Source organism: Nelusetta ayraudi, unplaced genomic scaffold, assembly GCF_046127955.1.
Source record: "Nelusetta ayraudi isolate G7.1 ecotype Tasmania unplaced genomic scaffold, CSIRO-AGI_Nayr_v1 ptg000009l, whole genome shotgun sequence".
In the NCBI taxonomy this organism is placed as follows: domain Eukaryota; kingdom Metazoa; phylum Chordata; class Actinopteri; order Tetraodontiformes; family Monacanthidae; genus Nelusetta; species Nelusetta ayraudi.
Window position 1 is genome coordinate 2,037,501 of NW_027466059.1, and position 17,500 is coordinate 2,055,000.

The window sequence follows — 17,500 nt, forward strand, 5'->3', positions numbered from 1 at the left end:
CTCATCAGAGGTCACCATGACCTTGTTATCTTTGATGACCTCATTGTTTCTAATTGGTTGTACATTCCGCAGGGCACGCGTTCCTTTGCTAGAAAGCCCTCCGGCTCTGCGGAGTCCGAGGGATTGTTCTTTGTGTTGAACTTTCAGTTTGCCACCAGAGTCTCACCTCTGTCTGCTCCTAGCGGCAGTTTCTAAAATTCCCCGTGCGTTGACGGGTAGAATTACAATGATGTCGGAGATGACGATGCCAGAAAACAACACTTTTGTATCCTATAGAATCCAGCAGTAGGAAAACCTTGCCTTTTTTTTTTATCATAGTTTACAGTCACGCCACAACGCTCCTTAACAGAGAGCACTGTGTGTTAGTACTAGTTGGAGGTTCTAATGTAAAGTCTGCTTGAGGAGCACGGCAACGTGACACTGGTGACTAAGGTCACATCAACAGAAAACACGGCTATGGCACACAGCTACGGATTTACCTGCTGCCTGAACCATTACCAGCTGATTTTGGCAGAGCTTTGCAGCTGGGGTGAGTAAAGAGACTTTACCTAGATTGTTATTGGAGAAGATGAGTGGAGCCTGTTAATGAGGCGGGGTAGAGCGGGAAGCCAGGGTGCATTTTTTTTTTTTTTTAAATGAAATAAAATAAAAAAAGATGAAAGGCTACCTGAGATTCTGGATAATGCCTGAGTGTTGGCAGCGGAGGAGTCGGTGCACAGCTCCAGGGGAAACTGCAGCTGCTCTTCGGTCTCGCTGCATCCTGAAAAAGGTTTATTTTTGGAATGTTTAGCTCGCTTACGTGTTGCATCAACATGAATTGACGTGGCCCATAACTACGAAAGAGGACTAAGGCCACAAGAAGAGAAAAAAACTAATAATACAGGAAGGAGATTTTTATTAAGTTTTCATTTTGGGTTTTAAGTTGAAAATTCGTGAATAAAGTCAAAATTTCGTGAAGAGTCGACATAAAAAAGACGAAATTTTGTGAATAAAGTCAACGTAAAAAAGATGACATTTTGTGAATAAAGTGCAAAATTTCGATTTTATTTCAATTTTATTCATGAAATTTCAGGTTTTCTATGTCAACTTTATTCTCAAAATTGCGACTTTAATCTTGAAATTTCAACTTTTTTCTTGAATTGGAAAAAATATTCTCTCTTCATTTTTTCTCTTCTTGTGGCCCTAATCCTCCGTACGTGACAAACTATTCAATCTGTAAACCTTTGGAGGCAGGTTTTTCTGATGGCTTCTCCTGAGTCTGGTCTTTGTCAAACGTCATGGCCACCGCTGTCACTGCAACCTGGGTGACAATGTGACGAGAAAAAAGAAAACAAACATTTCATTAAATGTTTGTCCATTTATTTATTTATTTTTTAAGAATGACATGGCCTGGATCTCCCCACCTGGATGAGCTCTTCTTCTGGCACTGCTACAGTGAAGTTGAGATGACAGAGACAGCAGGGGATCATGGAGCGTAGTTTAAAGTAGAAACTCTGTTGGGAGAGAGAGAAAAAAAACAACACAATTCAGTGTAGCCATAAATAGTGAAAGCACATGTTTGCCAGTGTGTTAAGAAACTCTCACCTTCAGCAGATTTTCACAGAGATCAGTGAAGATCTTGTTCAAGCCTTGGTTGGTAAGATTGACGTTACTCAACCTTAAGACTCTCACTGATGTAAACATCTGGAAAACAGACGATCGAAACACACAGCGTGATAAAAACAACTTAGCACTCTCATTTCAAGTCTTACTTCCAGGTAGCTGCGGTTTAGTGACTTGCTTCATTATTATTTGTTGGTAGCTCTTTATTCCTTTGTTCCTGCTCCTAGTAGACCAACACCACCAACAACAATACAGTATATGTGCAATATTTCTGAACACCCAGCAATCTAATTCATTATTGTAATGGAAAATAAGCATTCTTGCATTAGTCTTTTATTCTGTTTAGCAGACCTTCACTTTCCTTATCTCTTTGCACTAGCACTCGCACACACTCGGGTGCCTGCACTTGTTGCATCTGTTCGCTTGTGTCTCGGAGCTCCGACCCGTTCTGCATAAAATTGCTTATTACTCGGCACTTCTGCATCAGTATCTTTATTTCTTCCACAACAATTATTCATGTGCAATACTGTAGTCTATTTCACACATACTTGTTTTTTGCACTGCTCTTTTCTATTTATACCAGTTTTTTTTATCTTATTTTATTTTTTATACCTGGCATTTGTGAATGTGTTTGTTGTGTGTACTGCTGCTGCTAGCAATTTTATTTTCCCCACTTAGGGATGAATAAAGGAATAAAAATCATAAATAAATGAAAAATAAAAACAAAAAAAGCATATCAACACTACATGAGACAGAATTTTTTAGTGGGTTCTGATGTTGTCAATTCTTAAGTTTGCAAGCAGTTTATTTGGAAGGGGTAAAAAAAAACATTGCGCAAAGCCAACCTGTATAGCTGAAGTCCAGCTGTGGATCCCTGGCATGGTCTCGGTGTTGCAGCAGTAAAAACCTTCAGGAATGAAAAAGATAATCGGGGGAAATGAAGCGCGTGCATTACAACTGCTGCAGGATGCGCAGCGTTTGGAGTTGTAATGAATAAACAACAGCAAAACCAACCAGTTGGTGTGGGGGCATCAGTGAGGAGGGCGTGGATGTCCTCCACAGCATCGGTGTCATCAATCTAAAAAAAAAAAGAAAAAAGTTCATTGTTACACAAATTATTTTTAAGAACTGTGTACGAATTCACCCAACGATGCGAACAATAAGCACCTCCAGGACGAAGGCGTCCTTCTTGCCGTGCGAGAGGTCCAGTTCCGACACTTCGTCTGAGCTCTCCGACTGGGAGCGGAAGAGCCTGGACCGCTGCCTGGGCTCGGGGATGGGAGAACCCACCACTTCCTCAGTCAGCTCCTGCAGGGTCGGAGGGGTGGGACGAGAGACAGGCCTTGAGCGGAACAGCGGACAGACAGCGGCTCCCGTCTGCCCGTGTTAATGACACACAGAGGTCGCAGTCAGGTAACTGATCCGCTGCACCGCCACATATGCAGGATGTTAATCAAATATAGATCTGGAAGAGTTAAGTAGTTGGGGGTGGGGGGGGGCAAACACACACATACAGACACGCGCACTCGCACTCACGCACACATATATGTACAGAGGTGAGAGATGCTGAAAATAACAAATTCATTGAAACAACTCCAATGAGTCTACGGTGGCTCGGCCCCGACGGGCGTCACTGGAGTGGGTTAAATCATCATCCTGCAGCCAAAGGTCCCCAGTCAAGAGTTGTTACCAGTTATAGTAAAGGTGCGGTAGTACGGTGATTAATACGGTGAAGTGTTTGTCATGCCTGTTGTGCCTCACAGCTAAAGGTTGCAGCGTTCAGTACCATGTTTATGCCGCCGAACGCCTCGAGGTCCAGGGCAAATAATTTCTTTTATGATCAGAGAGAGACAAGAGCGGCAGGTTTGTCATGATTTACAAGAGAAACAGGCGACACACGTCCACTGGCAACAATATGAAAATATTTTTGAAAAAAAGAAATCTCTCTCTCTCTCTCTCTACAAACTTAATTCCTAAAAACCTTTTTAAACTCTGACCTCATCTTATCTGCATCTACACACACATTCATATAAGCATAACACAAAAAGTAAGGACATTTGTGTTTGGTAGATTATTTCCCTGTTGCAACAATGCATTGTAACAACAAAGAAATAATCTACCAAAGACAAATATCCTTACTTTGTGTGTTATGCTTATAAGTACAGAAACATTTTTGGAGTGGACGATACAGATACAGACAATAATATGACGTTAATGCAGCATTGACAGGCAAAAACGTAGGTCAAAATAAAGTATTGAAGAACTGATCTCCATAAATGGTCGCCAAGTCTCCACCTGAAATGTCACCAAACATTTTTTCTTACTGACCGGGTGCCAATTTGAATTTTTTTTTCTTTCTTTTTTTTAATGCTTGTATTGGTTTTTCTTACCGGAGGGTTTATCTGATAAATCTCCTTGTTCTTGACGATGGTGTCGTTTATTCTCTTCTGAATGCTCAGGATGTGGTGCTCGTTGCTCAGGTCGCCAGGTGTCTTCCCAGCGATCTGGATGCCCCCTGGTGCTGGCAGGGCAGTCAGGTACACTCCTGTGGCTGACTGAACACACACAAACATGCACGTACACGTATGTCAGGGCTTAGTTATGGCAAGGACCCCCCCCCCCAAACAAATGTTGCCCATTAAGCTCTGAACGCCCCCCAAAAAAAACCTACAGCCAGACCCAGCAGCATGTTCTCGCCCACGCTGATCTGAATGTGCAAGCCGAACAGGGCGTTCATGCTGCGCAGCTTCAGCTTGTTCATCAGCTGAGTGTGCAGCTCGTATTCGATGAACGGCAGCAGGTTGGAGATTGCCGTCGCGTTCACTTCACCCTGGGCCTTCTTTTTCAGGCGACACAATCTAAGGGCAAATAAACACAGGTAATTATTACCGATTCGGGTCTCTTAAGTCTGCACAGAAATTTGCAAACTTCGAAGTATTTGGTGAACAAAATCACCACGACAGAAAAAAAAATGTTCTTCTGACATTTAGATACAAAGGAACATCTGTATGCAGTTAAATACTTTTAGCTTTGAGCGTGGCTGAACGCTGCAAAGTGCAGACGCGCTTCCAACCTTTGACCTGTGATTTGCAGCACTTGGGCTTAAGTTAAAAACCCCTCGTCCCCATCTCCCACGGGAGAGGGTTGTTAATCCTTGTGCTCTGGTGCCCTCCTCCTGTGACCTCACCATGCTGCTTTGGGGGAGGCACGCAGGGGAGGAGGCATGCCTACGCATCTCCTCATTGTGCTCATGTTATTACAAGCAATGTATCTTTTGCACGCTGTCTTAGGGAACTTCTTGACTTGTGTTCCTTTTGCAAGACTCGATTCAAAAGGACTTCTTCTTCATGGGCCAATTCTCAGACTTCTTCACTTACCGATGCAAAATATATCCACAGCAGTAATAATGGTTGATGGTCATAGTCAAAGTTATGTATCATTTTTAGTTTTAATTTTTTTTAGGCATTTTATTTAGTTTTCTTATTTACGTTCTGCTATTGTAGTTATTAACTATAAAGCACTTTGAGATAATTTATTTGATGTGAAGCAGTGTGTAAATAAAATTTCTTGTTGTTGTTGTCGTCGTTATGTCCTTGAGTGGTCCTACCTGGCTTGGATGAGGCAGCCCTTCCCTGTGACAGCTGCTTCAGGTGGCAGGTCGATCGTGGTGAACAGAACATCAGGTACCTTCAAAAATGATTAAAGGCGTTTTTTGTGGGGTTTTTTTCAAAAAAAAGAAACAAAAACAAAATTGTATGAAACACCGTAGAGAGGCGAGACAGCCCGGAGGTCGGCTTTGCTTTCGCTACCTTTTGCCGTCTGCAGTGGTAACAGTAGGTGAGCTGGGTGGGGAATGGCATGTTGAGCTCATCGTACGGGATGTGACAGAAGCCGCAGCTGGGTGGTGCGGGCTCCTCAAACCTGGCAAGAAAAAGAAAAAAAATCACTAAATGCTATCAGGGACAGTATTTTTTTGGGGTATAATAGAGATTTACAATAAGTTCTAGGTAAAGAGCAACCTGTGGTCGACCAGTCCGATGTCTAGGCAGCCTTCGCGCATATATCGAGGATTGAGAATGGCTGCTGTGCCCGACGCCGACAGGATGCACACCTCCTCACTGAGTACAGGGGAGAAGGGGCATCATGCGCCATTGTTGTTGTTTAAAGGTAATTTGTACATACTCCATAATTGTGAAATTATTCTATGGAGTGGTACTAATGCACATACCAGATGCTGGTGCTCTCGCTGTAGCCCACCACGGCGTGGCAACCAAGAGCTTTGGCGTGAGATTTGATCTCCTGTCGAATCTCCTCCCACCAGGCGTCCCGCGTTTCTGGCTCATCTGCAAAACACAGATCCCACTTCAGGCTGCGCTTGCCGCACACTCGCCGATGCTTCAGCGTGGCACCTAGCTCAACACTGAAAATCTGCCTGGTAACAAAAAGCTAAAATAATCTGACCACAAACCAGAGACTGAGTATGCACAATCAATCTGATGACTTTAACTTACCAGAAAAGTGAAAGACAGTTTAAAAAAAATAAAAATACAGTTTAATTTCTGATGACTGGCGGTTTAAATGATCAAAGCAAGCCAAAACCAACCATTAGTTTGTGAAACAAAGTGACGATGGAGGGTTGGTGAGCTGAAGGGTGATGATGAAGAAGGCAACGTTTTGGGGTTAGTGATGCGTCTTCTCCTTTGGGGTTTTCTTGGGTGCACATGAGCTAAAAGCATCATGAAAGGCAATGCAATACAACTTCCAAACTGATGGACGGCCCTTTTGACCTGACCCGACCCCCCCGCCCCCCCTCCCTCGACCACACACACAGAGAAAGGTTATTGCTCATGAGTGACTCATGTGCTACAATCTCAACAGTGACCAACTGTTTACGAGTTGATCTCCTGACCCTCCGCCATACGTTCTTATCTGTATGGGAAAGACTGGGCCGTATCTCATTGCACGTCACGAGAGGAAGCCTGCATATGTACCTTCTCATTATATTATATTATATTATTATTATATCCTCATCTTTAGTCCATGTTACGAAACATCCTCGTGTGCTATGAACATTTCAGATCAAACTCAGTTTCGAACAATGTCGCTGTTCATCTTGCAAGACTTCTCCTTGGACTGTCAGAGCTCAGACTCCTTCGCTCTCACACACACACACACACACACACACACACACACACACACACACACACACACACACACACACACACACACACACACACACACACACACACACACACACACACACACACACACACACACACACACGGTCAAAGCGGCCATCCATCACTTTTTATCAAATGTAGTACTGCATATTTTTAACCGTCTTCGTCTCCTCTTTAAGCCCTTCCAGTCAGCTGCGCAACACAAAGTGAAGCGGTGGGCTTTACAGACCCCCTCTGATACTTTTATGGTCGTTGACAGTATGACTGTGTTAAAAAAAAAACAAAAAAAAACAAACTCTTCACTTGGTTAATATTCCCATTTTAGATGTTTTGCATTAAAAAGCATTGTGCCTTCATCATATCAGCTAATCCATGGGTGTCTTTTTAAGACTCCCATGAGGCTTTGATCCAATGACAATTTGTTTAACTGGCAAGAAATAAAAAAAAGCTTGATCGCATGCTGTGATCAATTACTGCTACACCGGGTAACTGTACAACATGTGAAGGAAAGCGACATCAGAATACTGAGGTGCACCCCGTCGCTTTCCCAGGAGGGTCACATGCTTGAGTCGGCCCCACCCCTCCACCACTCACTGGAAGGAGAGAGAGGCTGCCAGAGGAGGAGGAAGGGGAGGAGGAGGAGGGGAAGGAATGAAGGGGAATGAGCAGGTGGTCAACTGAGGAAGTCGTCAATAATGGCTCATGGTCGGGCATCAGGCTGACAATGTGGGTTCCTTTCAACCGGAAGCAGCATGTCACACAAGCACAGGCTCACCGACGTGCACGCTCATGACCATGTGCACACTCATGGGCAGAGAGGGGCCATATTCATTCGAACCAAGTCTTTCTAGGCATCGTGGAAGTTGAGCGTTTAACAGAGCAGACGGCAGCAGAGGCGCTTCGGCAGCGGACAGGCTCAAAATGCGGAATTTGGACATGTACAACCAGGTCTTGATATTCCCAAGCCAAAAGAAACAGACCAAACAAAGAAACAAATAAACAAAAACAAAACAAAACAAAAAAAACACCTGGCTTTTCGCTTTGCTTGCACCTTTACACCCTAACTAACTAGAACAAATTCAGGAAAACCAGTGTGGCAGATGTTTCCCATTTTTCCCCAATCAATGTTCTCATCAGGCTTTCTAATAGTTTAACGTGACTTTGACTATGTGACAATTTCAACATGTCTGCCAGGATACTGATACTTCTCCATTGCTCCTAAGTCTTCTCTCATCCCTACAAACTTTTTCAACAATTAATCGATTATCGATTAATTGTCGATTAAGAATTTGATCGATTAAATTAAATTAGTCGCAATTCATTTTTTACATGGGTAGTTAATATCATTATAACAGTGTAGTGGCAGGAAAGAGCAATTCCCCTGTAGATATTGTGATGGTCATAATATACCTAGGTCATTGTGAAATTTAGGTTCTCAGGAAAAATCGCCGCTGACCAATTAATCGTTAATCGAGCTATAAGGTCAATCAACTAACGATTAATGAATTAATCGATAATTTGCATCCCTAAGGCACACACATACATAAACACTACATAAACCCTCTGAGGATTTCAAACCTTTACTTAGAACTGATGAATACTTACAATACAATAAAGAATACGTAATGCAGTGAGAGTATCAGCCTTGCAATATATCTATATCTATTTTTTTTTTATTCCTTTATTGTCTTTTTTATTAATATAATTTTCCAATATTGAAATTATGCAAATGTCCCCAATGTGGGATTAATAAAGGATTTTATTCTATTCTATTCTATTCCATCATGAGACTGAATACAGGGTAGTGCACTTAGGTAACAGTCCTTAATGTATTTTACACAAGTAAATACTTGTATGAAATACATAAAGGTGAGTACACTATTGCAGCTAATAAGGTGTAAAACCTGCATCACTGTTGTTTGAGTCTCTTTTCGTAGGTTCCCCGCTCCCTTTAGCAGGAAATGAAAATCTGATTCCTTTATGCTCTATCCATCCCCCTCACATCTTTTTTATTTACTTCCCTTTGCTCACTCTTACAAAAAAACAACAACAACAACAACTTCCCATCCATGCATCCATCTGACTCTCTCGCTTCCAGTATGAATACGGCCCAGGGACACAGAGATGTACATGCCCAGTCTGTGATTTTTATTCATTTTTTGTCACAAAGTCAACCCCCTAAACCTTTGGTATAGACAGGTTGAACCACAACGTTAAGTCAAAAAGCATTAAAACGGCGAGGGGATAACACTGGGGGAGGAGCTGCAGCTCTTCACGGTGCAGAAGAACCAGCCAAGAGGAAGCGGAGAGGGTGGGAGGGGCGGGGCGGGTCAGGCCAGGCTTGAATGGGGCGGGTGGGGACAGCGCATGCTCAATTCAGCTCAGCAGATTAAGAGAGAGGAGAATGGCAGCTCACTGAATTCATGGCAAAAGCAAAGGTCAAATTTTTGGGTGCGATTTCACCGAGGCCGGTCCGGATTGGTCGAGCTGGGGGTTTTAAACTTCACTGAGCTGCCATCGCTCTGTCGGGTGAGAGCAGTAAAAGGGGGGAAAAAATACCTGCGGCGACACTATTCCAGTCTAGCAGTTTGTATGAGCGCGCGTTACCCAAGGCTGGGCCAGAACACACCGTTAGTACAGAGAAGAGAGAGAAAAGGAAAAGAGATAGTCTAACAAACAGGCACAGCACAACAGCGGCACCGCACGGTCACTTTGGCAGAGGACACACAGCACCACACAGTGACAATGGCAAGGGCGAGAGTCACGTTCGGCTCGACCAGAAAACACAGTCTCGGCAAAAAGATTTAATGAGGGAAAGAAGACAGAGATGAGTAAAAGCTGAGGGCCTGGATGAAAGACTGTCAAAGCAAGAACTGAAGCTAGGAACTACAGACGGGGACCATGCAGAAAGAGTCTGGCAAGTGCTTCAACTATGCTTTAAAGAGGGGACACATTTCAATTGTTCTATGGATGTTCTTTCATATGTGTAATATATGGGGATGTTAACAATTAATTGATTATTGACAAATTGTCAATTAAGAATTTATCATTTGCATCCCTAGCGCAAAAGGATTTAAAGAGGGGGGGGGGGATAAATATATACATAACTTTGCTTGTGTATCCAAAAAAGACTCTGAACATTCTAATGCAGCCAGCTATGACCTGAACACCCTAATGAGTCATTTTGCATTTGTGCAAACGGTCCATATTGCTTTGATTACCGAGTGGATTCAGTCCAATAACAAAACAGCCTAATACAAAATTTCAGACATGTCTACGTGATACAGACGAAAAATCTAAATGTATTTATTGATTATTATTGGTGCAACAAAGGACACACAGGACGCTACAGCACCACCTGCAGTCAGCGACACCACACAAAGGAAGCGGCAGGCAACATGTGGTAGCCATGCACGACTGTTGCATAATAGTTCTAGGGGACGGCACACATCAACAGTATTAACAGTGAAAAAAAAAAAAAATGAGGGTGCGGGGGCACGCGCACACACACACACACACACACACACACACACACACACACACACACACACACACACACACACACACAGAGTAAATAAGGTGAAAGTTGGCCCTTTCAATATCACTGATTGCCAAGGGCAATGGGAGCAAACTGCAAGGATTGAAGCGTTCCCAGGAACAGCTTTCACCTAAACAGCTAGATCAGTCATGGGCAAACTACGGTCCGGGGGCCATATGCGGCCCGTTAAGCTTTTTAATCCGGGCCGCTGAACTTGAAGAATGACATTAATATAAAGTAAGTTATAAAATAGCTCTATTTCGTCAATCTTTCAATAATTTTTTAGAGTCATAGAGTCATGCATTCCCCTTAATTTTAATTGGACATTTGTTTTCCACATATCCAATGATATATTTTTCCCCTCTATGAGGCGGGTCACCAAAACACTCCATCCATCCAACCCACTGTGGCCTACGAGCGAAACAGTTTGCCCACCCCTGGGCTAGATGATCGTCTCCATTACTTCTTGATGAAACAAAACACGACAGACAGTCACGGCGCTGCTCAACACAAGAGGGCAAAAGGGAGGCAGCGCCAACTAATAGCCAAGTGCGACGAGACGGGACAGTCACGCGGTACTCGTGGGCAATGGAGGGGCTCCTTCGTACCGCTTGACAGGACAGGGAAGGAGCTGAAGCTTTGATGCTGCGTGTGCGTGCTGAACTCACCAGGGTTGTGTATGCGGTCCAGCAGTTTGACGGAGCGAGCGCTGACCACGCCGCCAGCGTGAACCAGAAAACCAGGCGGGAACGACGTCAAGGTGAAGAAAGGGAACTCCTGCAAATTCAAAGTAACGGCGTCATCCACTGGACTCCCATTCATACTGTTATAACTCAGTTGTTAATTTTGGGATATTTTTGATGTTCAATCCGTTAAAGCTACAAAGAGTCCTACAACATGAAGTACCTATTTAAGCACTTTTGATGGCAAATAACAGATGTCAGGCAACATGTACCACTCCTGACTCTAATGTTCAGTCAATAAATACATCAGGTAAGGAAGTTTGTTTTCCTTATTTATAACAGTTACTGAATCATTGTGCAATTTAATAAGTAATATATTCTTCTTCTTCAAATATCTGAATTGGCAGTCGAAAAGTCTGTCATCAGCAGCAAAACTGCAACACGATTTTCAATGGGACTGGAGCAGCTCTGCACAGATCCCAGTAGCACTTCCAAATATTGACCCAAAAAGGAGCCAGCATGCGCAGGGACTGAGAGTAATGGTGATTTATCATGCAAGGTTTGAACCCCAGCGGAATCCCTGCCCAGCCCTCCGCTATCGACGCAAACCAGAGAGCATTTCAAACAGATCTGCAAGTGAATGTCCCGGCATGTATTCTTCCTGATAAAAGTTTTTTTTTTATTTTTTTTTAAGTCAAATAAATCAACTCTTTATGGATGTTACTGAGAGGTCTTGAAAACAACAGAGAACGACAACCATGTCCTTGGAGGGTTTGAAGTGACAACTGAGATCCCGTTCTACAGTTGGGTCTATGAAGTCAAATAATATAACACAAACCAATACTGCCATTGCTTTTAAGAGGGCTGGCTGAGCAGAGTCATACCTACACAGGGAGGGGCCCCAACAGACAGAATGCAAATAGAAACAGTATCAAAATAAGGTCATGTTATTGAAATTTGTTTCATTCGGCCTGATAATATAAAGAGAAGAAAGTAGTTTGGATGCACGATTAAAGCGTCCGCAGATAAACGATGGCTTAAACTGAAATTACTTCCTCAAAAGCTCCCAAGCTACTACAGTGTCTTCAGAAAGCGGCCCACAACACAAAAAATTTAAATCATTTGGATTCACTGCTGTTCTGCTGCTGGTTTTGATTCTAGGTTGATGTGATGACACCACTACAGGAAATCCGAACGTCGGGTTGTGATTTCCAACCATGCAGATGTAATGAGAGAGAGACGAAAAAGAAAAAAAAAAAAAAAAAGTCAAAAATCAAAATCAAATGACACCACCGTTGATGAGATTCCTTCTTGTCCGGTACTCATGGCAGGAAGACGGTGACTAAAGTGACTCACGACACCTCCCACTGAGCATTCAGACAAGAATGAAGTGATGACGTGAGCGTGCTCATTCCAGTTTCTGACACAAGAAAAATCAAACCAGTACTTGGTGGAGGGGTGGGGGATTCACAGAGGAGGGGGTATCAAGGGGGGTGCAACCGCACACCAAGAGAAACACCCCTTCAAATCAGATAGGAAACACGACTTCAGGCACCAAGGTTTTCCGGCTAACATGTTTGTAGTGGAGACCGCAGCAGAGGCTACGCAAACACGCATTCCAGCGGGGGTCTGGCCGCTGTGTGTTGCTAAGCTCAGCCTGCCGCCTTATGGTCTACAAACAGTAGGTGGAGAAAAAAATAAAAATAAAAGAGAGAGAGAGTGACTCTGACTTCGTGGTGGCCAGCAGCTGGCCATGGGAGTCATTGGGGAGAAGAGTGAAAAGGGGGGTAAAGCAGTGACACACTGGAGGCACATACCCTGGCGTTAAACAACAACCCAGAGGAGGACGCTCCCTGAGTGGCAAAATGAGTCGAGAGGACAGAAGAGGGAAATATTACTTGCTCTTTCACAAACCTGGGCTGTTATTGAGCTGCTACTCGTCACATAGAACACAATCAATCTTTGTAAACTGATAAGCAAAATTCAAGTTAAAGCATAGTATGCAAACATAGAGTACTAACTAAGGCTGCGTTCAGACTGCAGGCGAATCGGATTCAAATCAGATTCTTTCTCAAATCTGTCTTGTTTAGGGCTGACTGTCCAAACTGGTTTTTAGCCAGTGTCCAAATTGGATCTGGCTCTGTTCAGACTGGGCCACATTGTTGACCCATCTGACAGGTTGCTGTAGCAACGACGTCGGAGCGGTGGCGCTACAGCTCTGCACCTGGAATGGCGCTCTCTGGTCTGGCGCATTGGGTCTTGCGTCACGTAGAGCGACGTCACGGACAGTCAAACCCCATCGGTGTGTGTTTGGAGCTGTCCACACAGACTCATCTGTCTAAATGCCATTTCAAACTACCTCCCGAAGTTAAGTTTCAATCCGTTTTGCAAAAATCGGATTTCATGTGATTTGTGACTGTTTAGACTACAAAAGAGGAATCCGGTTTCAATCCAGATGTGCTAAAAATCGGTTTTGGCTGGCAGTCTGAACGCGGCTTAATACTATTGACTGGTGGTTCCGAAAGTATTAATGAAAAGAAAAAACAAAACAAAACAAAAAAACAACAGGATTTTTTTTTTCTGGAGGGGGTGGGGGGAATTATGTGTTTACCCGAATAAATTCAACTAAATGGAATCCAACTTAAACTATACGGCAGAACACTCTCCCTCACTGCATGTTTCCATCTCACATAGCTGCATGTAGAATTGTGTGCGACATGCACGTGTCGAGTGTTGTCGTACCCTCTGCTCCAGAGCCGTCTGCGTGTGTTGCCGCAGCAAGGTCTTCAGAGGTCCCGCTTCCTTCCCAGCGCTGCCTCCGCTGCCCATGCCTGATTCACAGGAAACAGTCCCACATCACCCCCTGGCCTGACAACACAAGCTCCCAAAAGATCGGTGTGGCAAAATGTTAATTGTGTTAGGACAACTGGTGCTGATTCAAACGGTTGCTGCAGTCCGTCGGACTCGCTGTGTCCCCATTCAAAACCAAGGCGAGTCCCCACTTCTTCTTAAAAAAAAAAAAAAAATGAAGCACGCATATTAATTTGGGTTGATCTATTTTCAAAAAAAACATGCTGTAAAAGAGGCAACTATTAGTTGAGTTGAATCACAACTTCCTCATAGCCGTACGGCGGCCAAGTTGCGAAATGCCTCTGTCGGCCAAAAAAAAACATTCCTGCTGTAGTTTTGTGTTACTTGATAGCACACAGCAGTCCAACTATACCAGAGGCCGCCAGCAGCAGCAGGTCCTCATTGAAGGACACGCTCTTTCTCAGCAAGGCAGAGTCAGAGCGGACGGTGGTGGGGAGGGGAGGGGTGCCGGCTCTGGGGCCGGAGCCAGAGAGGGACAGAGTGTTGGTGGAGAGGGTGGGGGAGCTGGGGCAGAGGAAGATACCAGGCCTCCGTCTAACGGACTGGATCCCCTCTGTCCGGCAGAATGACAGATGGAGAGGGTGTACAGAGGCAGAACAGACATAGGCGGGAGTGAAAACAGCAGAGCGGCGATGAGCGGGATCACAGAGGTGAGGAGGGAGAGAGCAGGAAGTGATGAGGAGAAAGTGTTTACAGCTGCAGAAATGAAATAGTGTTATTTATTATTACGTTGAATTGCGCTGCTTTTTATGTTTGTGCTGTTTCCTTGGTGTAGGATTATGTCTGGTCTCAGTTTACGGTTGACAAGATTTTCTGCTTAAAAAATAAATAAAAAGAAAATACACTACCAGTTAAAAGTTTGGCCACCATATGCATAATATCTGCAGTGTAGAAAGTTGGAAAGAAAAAATAATTGCCTGGGAAGGTGTGTCCAAACTTTTGACTGGTAGTGTATATATATATATATATATGTATATATGGGTAGCAGTTTTAAACGTTACATACACATCTATATATAATCTGCAAGTACTTGTGGTCCTCTTAAGTAGGTGACGTTTGCTATGTGATCTGATCCGTCTTCAGAAAAGAGACACACAAAGAGAACGATGGCACGCAGAGGAGAATAATGACACAAACAATGGTGGAGTCAGAATGCAGACAGCTGGATGTTTGAATTAGAAAAAAAAAAAAAAAAATCTTAGAGAGAGGAATATGCTTGAAGAGAAGGTGGTTGGTCTCCACCAGATAACTCAGTGCAGACGCTCTGCTCTGAAGCCTCTTCAGGCTTTTACAGCAATTCATTCCATGTCTTAGCGGAACCGTGCCATTGTTAGGTTGTTACAGGAGCAGCTTCACCTCACTTACCTTTGGTATTATTTATTCAAATGAATTTTAATCGACAACAGAACCTCTTGAGACACAGTGCTTCATTTAAAGACCATCGCAACACAGGGGGACGGGACTGTTTCACTGGTCTGGTGCGTCTTTGAAAGTAGCAACACGTTCAATACGGACAGAACGCAATAATTGTGATCCGAGTCTTTTTTTTTTTTTCAGTGTTCTTTTCAAAGCGGGCGCACCAGGCCACTGAGAACGAAAAAAAAAACAAAGGGGTACGAAACAAGGCATATTTCATAGTAACACAAGTATGACAACTGAATAATGCGTAAATGACAAATTATCAAGAAAGAAAGAAAAAACAACAACAACTATAACCAACACCACCATGCCGCACCACAATGAGCTGAGGGAGAAGGTGGGGGGATGAGAGTGGGATGAGGGCCAAGAGTCCTTACCCGTTTTGGGCGTCAAACTGAGGTCTGTGTCTGATGATGAGGACTGGCGGCTGCATGGCTTGGAGGGAGAGAAGGGGGGAGGAGAGGAGGAGGAGGTGGGGAGGGCCCTGAAGGGGGTCGGTGGGCAGGACGAGAGCAGGTCCTCGCCAAATACCGGCCTGCCGGGAGGGGAGGGACGGGGGAGGGGCACATCAGACACATACACACACACTCACGTCAGTCACCGCCACCACCACCACCACCTCCTTGTTGAGTGTGTGAGAGTGCGCGTGCGTATATGTGCACGTGTGTTCGCATGGGGAGCACGTCAACGCCGCCGCTGCCGTTTGCTTGGAAACGGGGGGCTGTTTGGTCGTGCGGTTTGTTTGTTCCAGGTGAGGCATGTTAAGAGGTGCTACGGATGGATGGATGGATGGGCGAATGAAAAAAATAAAATAAAATACAGCAAGCGTGGAAAGCAAGGAAGTTAAATTAATAAGGGACAAGAACACAAGAGACACACAACTGACTGGGAAAAGCGGAAACACGGAACACAAGAAGGTCAGAAACAACAGAGGACGACGAGCTGAAGCATGTGTCCCAGGATTTCAAAGCTAGGTTGAGTAGCAGGCCCACAACCCTTTTTTAAAATTTTTATTTTAGTTTTGAGAAGCCAATAAAATTGTGAAATTGAAAAATGGAGAATGTTTGGAAGAGGTGCGACTGGTGAAGGGTCTTATTGAGGCAACATCTTTAGGCATACCGTCATATAGTCTTTCTTGAAAGCCTGTCTGTATCAGAGACTGTGGCTGTCAAGCAAAGGCACTTGGAAAGGTGCAGGTTCATCCCATTAAAAAAAACAAAACTATTCTCCCTCTGTCTTCCCTGCCTTCGTACCAGTGAAGATGAGCGTGGGAACAGAGACAGAGAAGTTCTGGGAGAGTCTCTGGGAGCTGCAGGCCGAATGCACTGGGCTGTTGTGGGTGGAGCGGCATCCGTGGGCAAGGGGAGACCTGGACCAATCAGCGCACGAGTCGGACACAAGCAGTGAAAAGACATCCCGATCCGAGAGGCAGACAGGAAAGAAAGAGACGAGTACAGAGGACCAACACCACACAACATTGCAATTGAGTGAGAGAGGAGACACAAAGGAAAAGAGGAGGCCCGTCTACTCCTCCTCTGGCCTTGGTGGTAAAAACTCATGCACAGGTCAGATCTCGGCGTCTCGCATGGAAGCGCACGGCAGGGATGCAAAAATACTGTGGCAACAGCGGAGGAGGCTCTGGAATTGAAGCTAGTTTTGGAAATATGCAAAGAGGAGCATTACGCATCAAAAAGCCAAAAATTTACCATGCTTTAAACCAGGCATGGGCAAACTACGGCCCGGGGGGGGCCACATGCGGCCCGTCGAGCTTTTGAATGCGGCCCTATGAACTTGAAGAAATTATATTAAAAGCAAGTGAGCAAGTCATAAATAGCCGTGTTTCATGCATTTCATTTCAATAAAGAGTTAAATATCGTGGGGCTTCGTTCAAAGACATATTTTGTTCTAACTTTGCTTTTGGTGATTCTCAATTGACATTAAAGCACGTTTTCTACATATACGAGAATATATTTTCCCCCTTATGGGGTGGGTCACCAGAACACCATCCATCTACTGCTGCTCTGGCCCTGGCTGGTCACATTTTAGAACCCATTGTCAAAAAGTTTGCCCCCACCCCTGCTGTAAGCAGTATTTGCATCCCTCAGAAATCACAAAATCTCACGCTGCGTCCATGCATAAAAGTGGCTGTTCGGTTACTGCACAAAACAACGAGCCATGGACGCACTGAACACAGCAGAGGAGCGGAT

General features: G+C 44.3%; 2 protein-coding genes across 24 annotated transcripts in view; both read right to left on the reverse strand.

The window, feature by feature from the left end:
- lmf2a (lipase maturation factor 2a) overlaps positions 1 to 17,500 on the reverse strand; it is a 65,538-nt gene that overhangs the window by 17,679 nt on the left and 30,359 nt on the right. The window lies entirely within an intron of this gene.
- c2cd5 (C2 calcium dependent domain containing 5) overlaps positions 1 to 17,500 on the reverse strand; it is a 25,953-nt gene that overhangs the window by 5,455 nt on the left and 2,998 nt on the right. For 9 of the 23 annotated variants that reach the window (XM_076019351.1, XM_076019348.1, XM_076019355.1 and 6 more), the window contains exons 8-26: positions 15,671 to 15,828; positions 14,227 to 14,427; positions 13,746 to 13,834; positions 12,821 to 12,856; positions 10,989 to 11,097; positions 5,831 to 5,945; positions 5,622 to 5,720; positions 5,412 to 5,523; positions 5,210 to 5,289; positions 4,274 to 4,460; positions 3,993 to 4,157; positions 3,389 to 3,433; positions 2,770 to 2,910; positions 2,617 to 2,680; positions 2,448 to 2,509; positions 1,585 to 1,683; positions 1,404 to 1,493; positions 1,222 to 1,300; positions 668 to 760 (exon numbers count right to left, since the gene is read on the reverse strand). In XM_076019351.1, the coding sequence (XP_075875466.1) occupies positions 668 to 760; positions 1,222 to 1,300; positions 1,404 to 1,493; positions 1,585 to 1,683; positions 2,448 to 2,509; positions 2,617 to 2,680; positions 2,770 to 2,910; positions 3,389 to 3,433; positions 3,993 to 4,157; positions 4,274 to 4,460; positions 5,210 to 5,289; positions 5,412 to 5,523; positions 5,622 to 5,720; positions 5,831 to 5,945; positions 10,989 to 11,097; positions 12,821 to 12,856; positions 13,746 to 13,834; positions 14,227 to 14,427; positions 15,671 to 15,828 (2,024 nt within the window). Of the gene's footprint in view, positions 549 to 667; positions 761 to 1,221; positions 1,301 to 1,403; positions 1,494 to 1,584; positions 1,684 to 2,447; positions 2,510 to 2,616; positions 2,681 to 2,769; positions 2,911 to 3,388; positions 3,434 to 3,992; positions 4,158 to 4,273; positions 4,461 to 5,209; positions 5,290 to 5,411; positions 5,524 to 5,621; positions 5,721 to 5,830; positions 5,946 to 10,988; positions 11,098 to 12,820; positions 12,857 to 13,745; positions 13,835 to 14,226; positions 14,428 to 15,670; positions 15,829 to 16,546; positions 16,663 to 17,500 lie in introns of all 23 variants that reach the window. The other 14 variants (XM_076019353.1, XM_076019357.1, XM_076019365.1 and 11 more) reach the window with 11 other exon arrangements.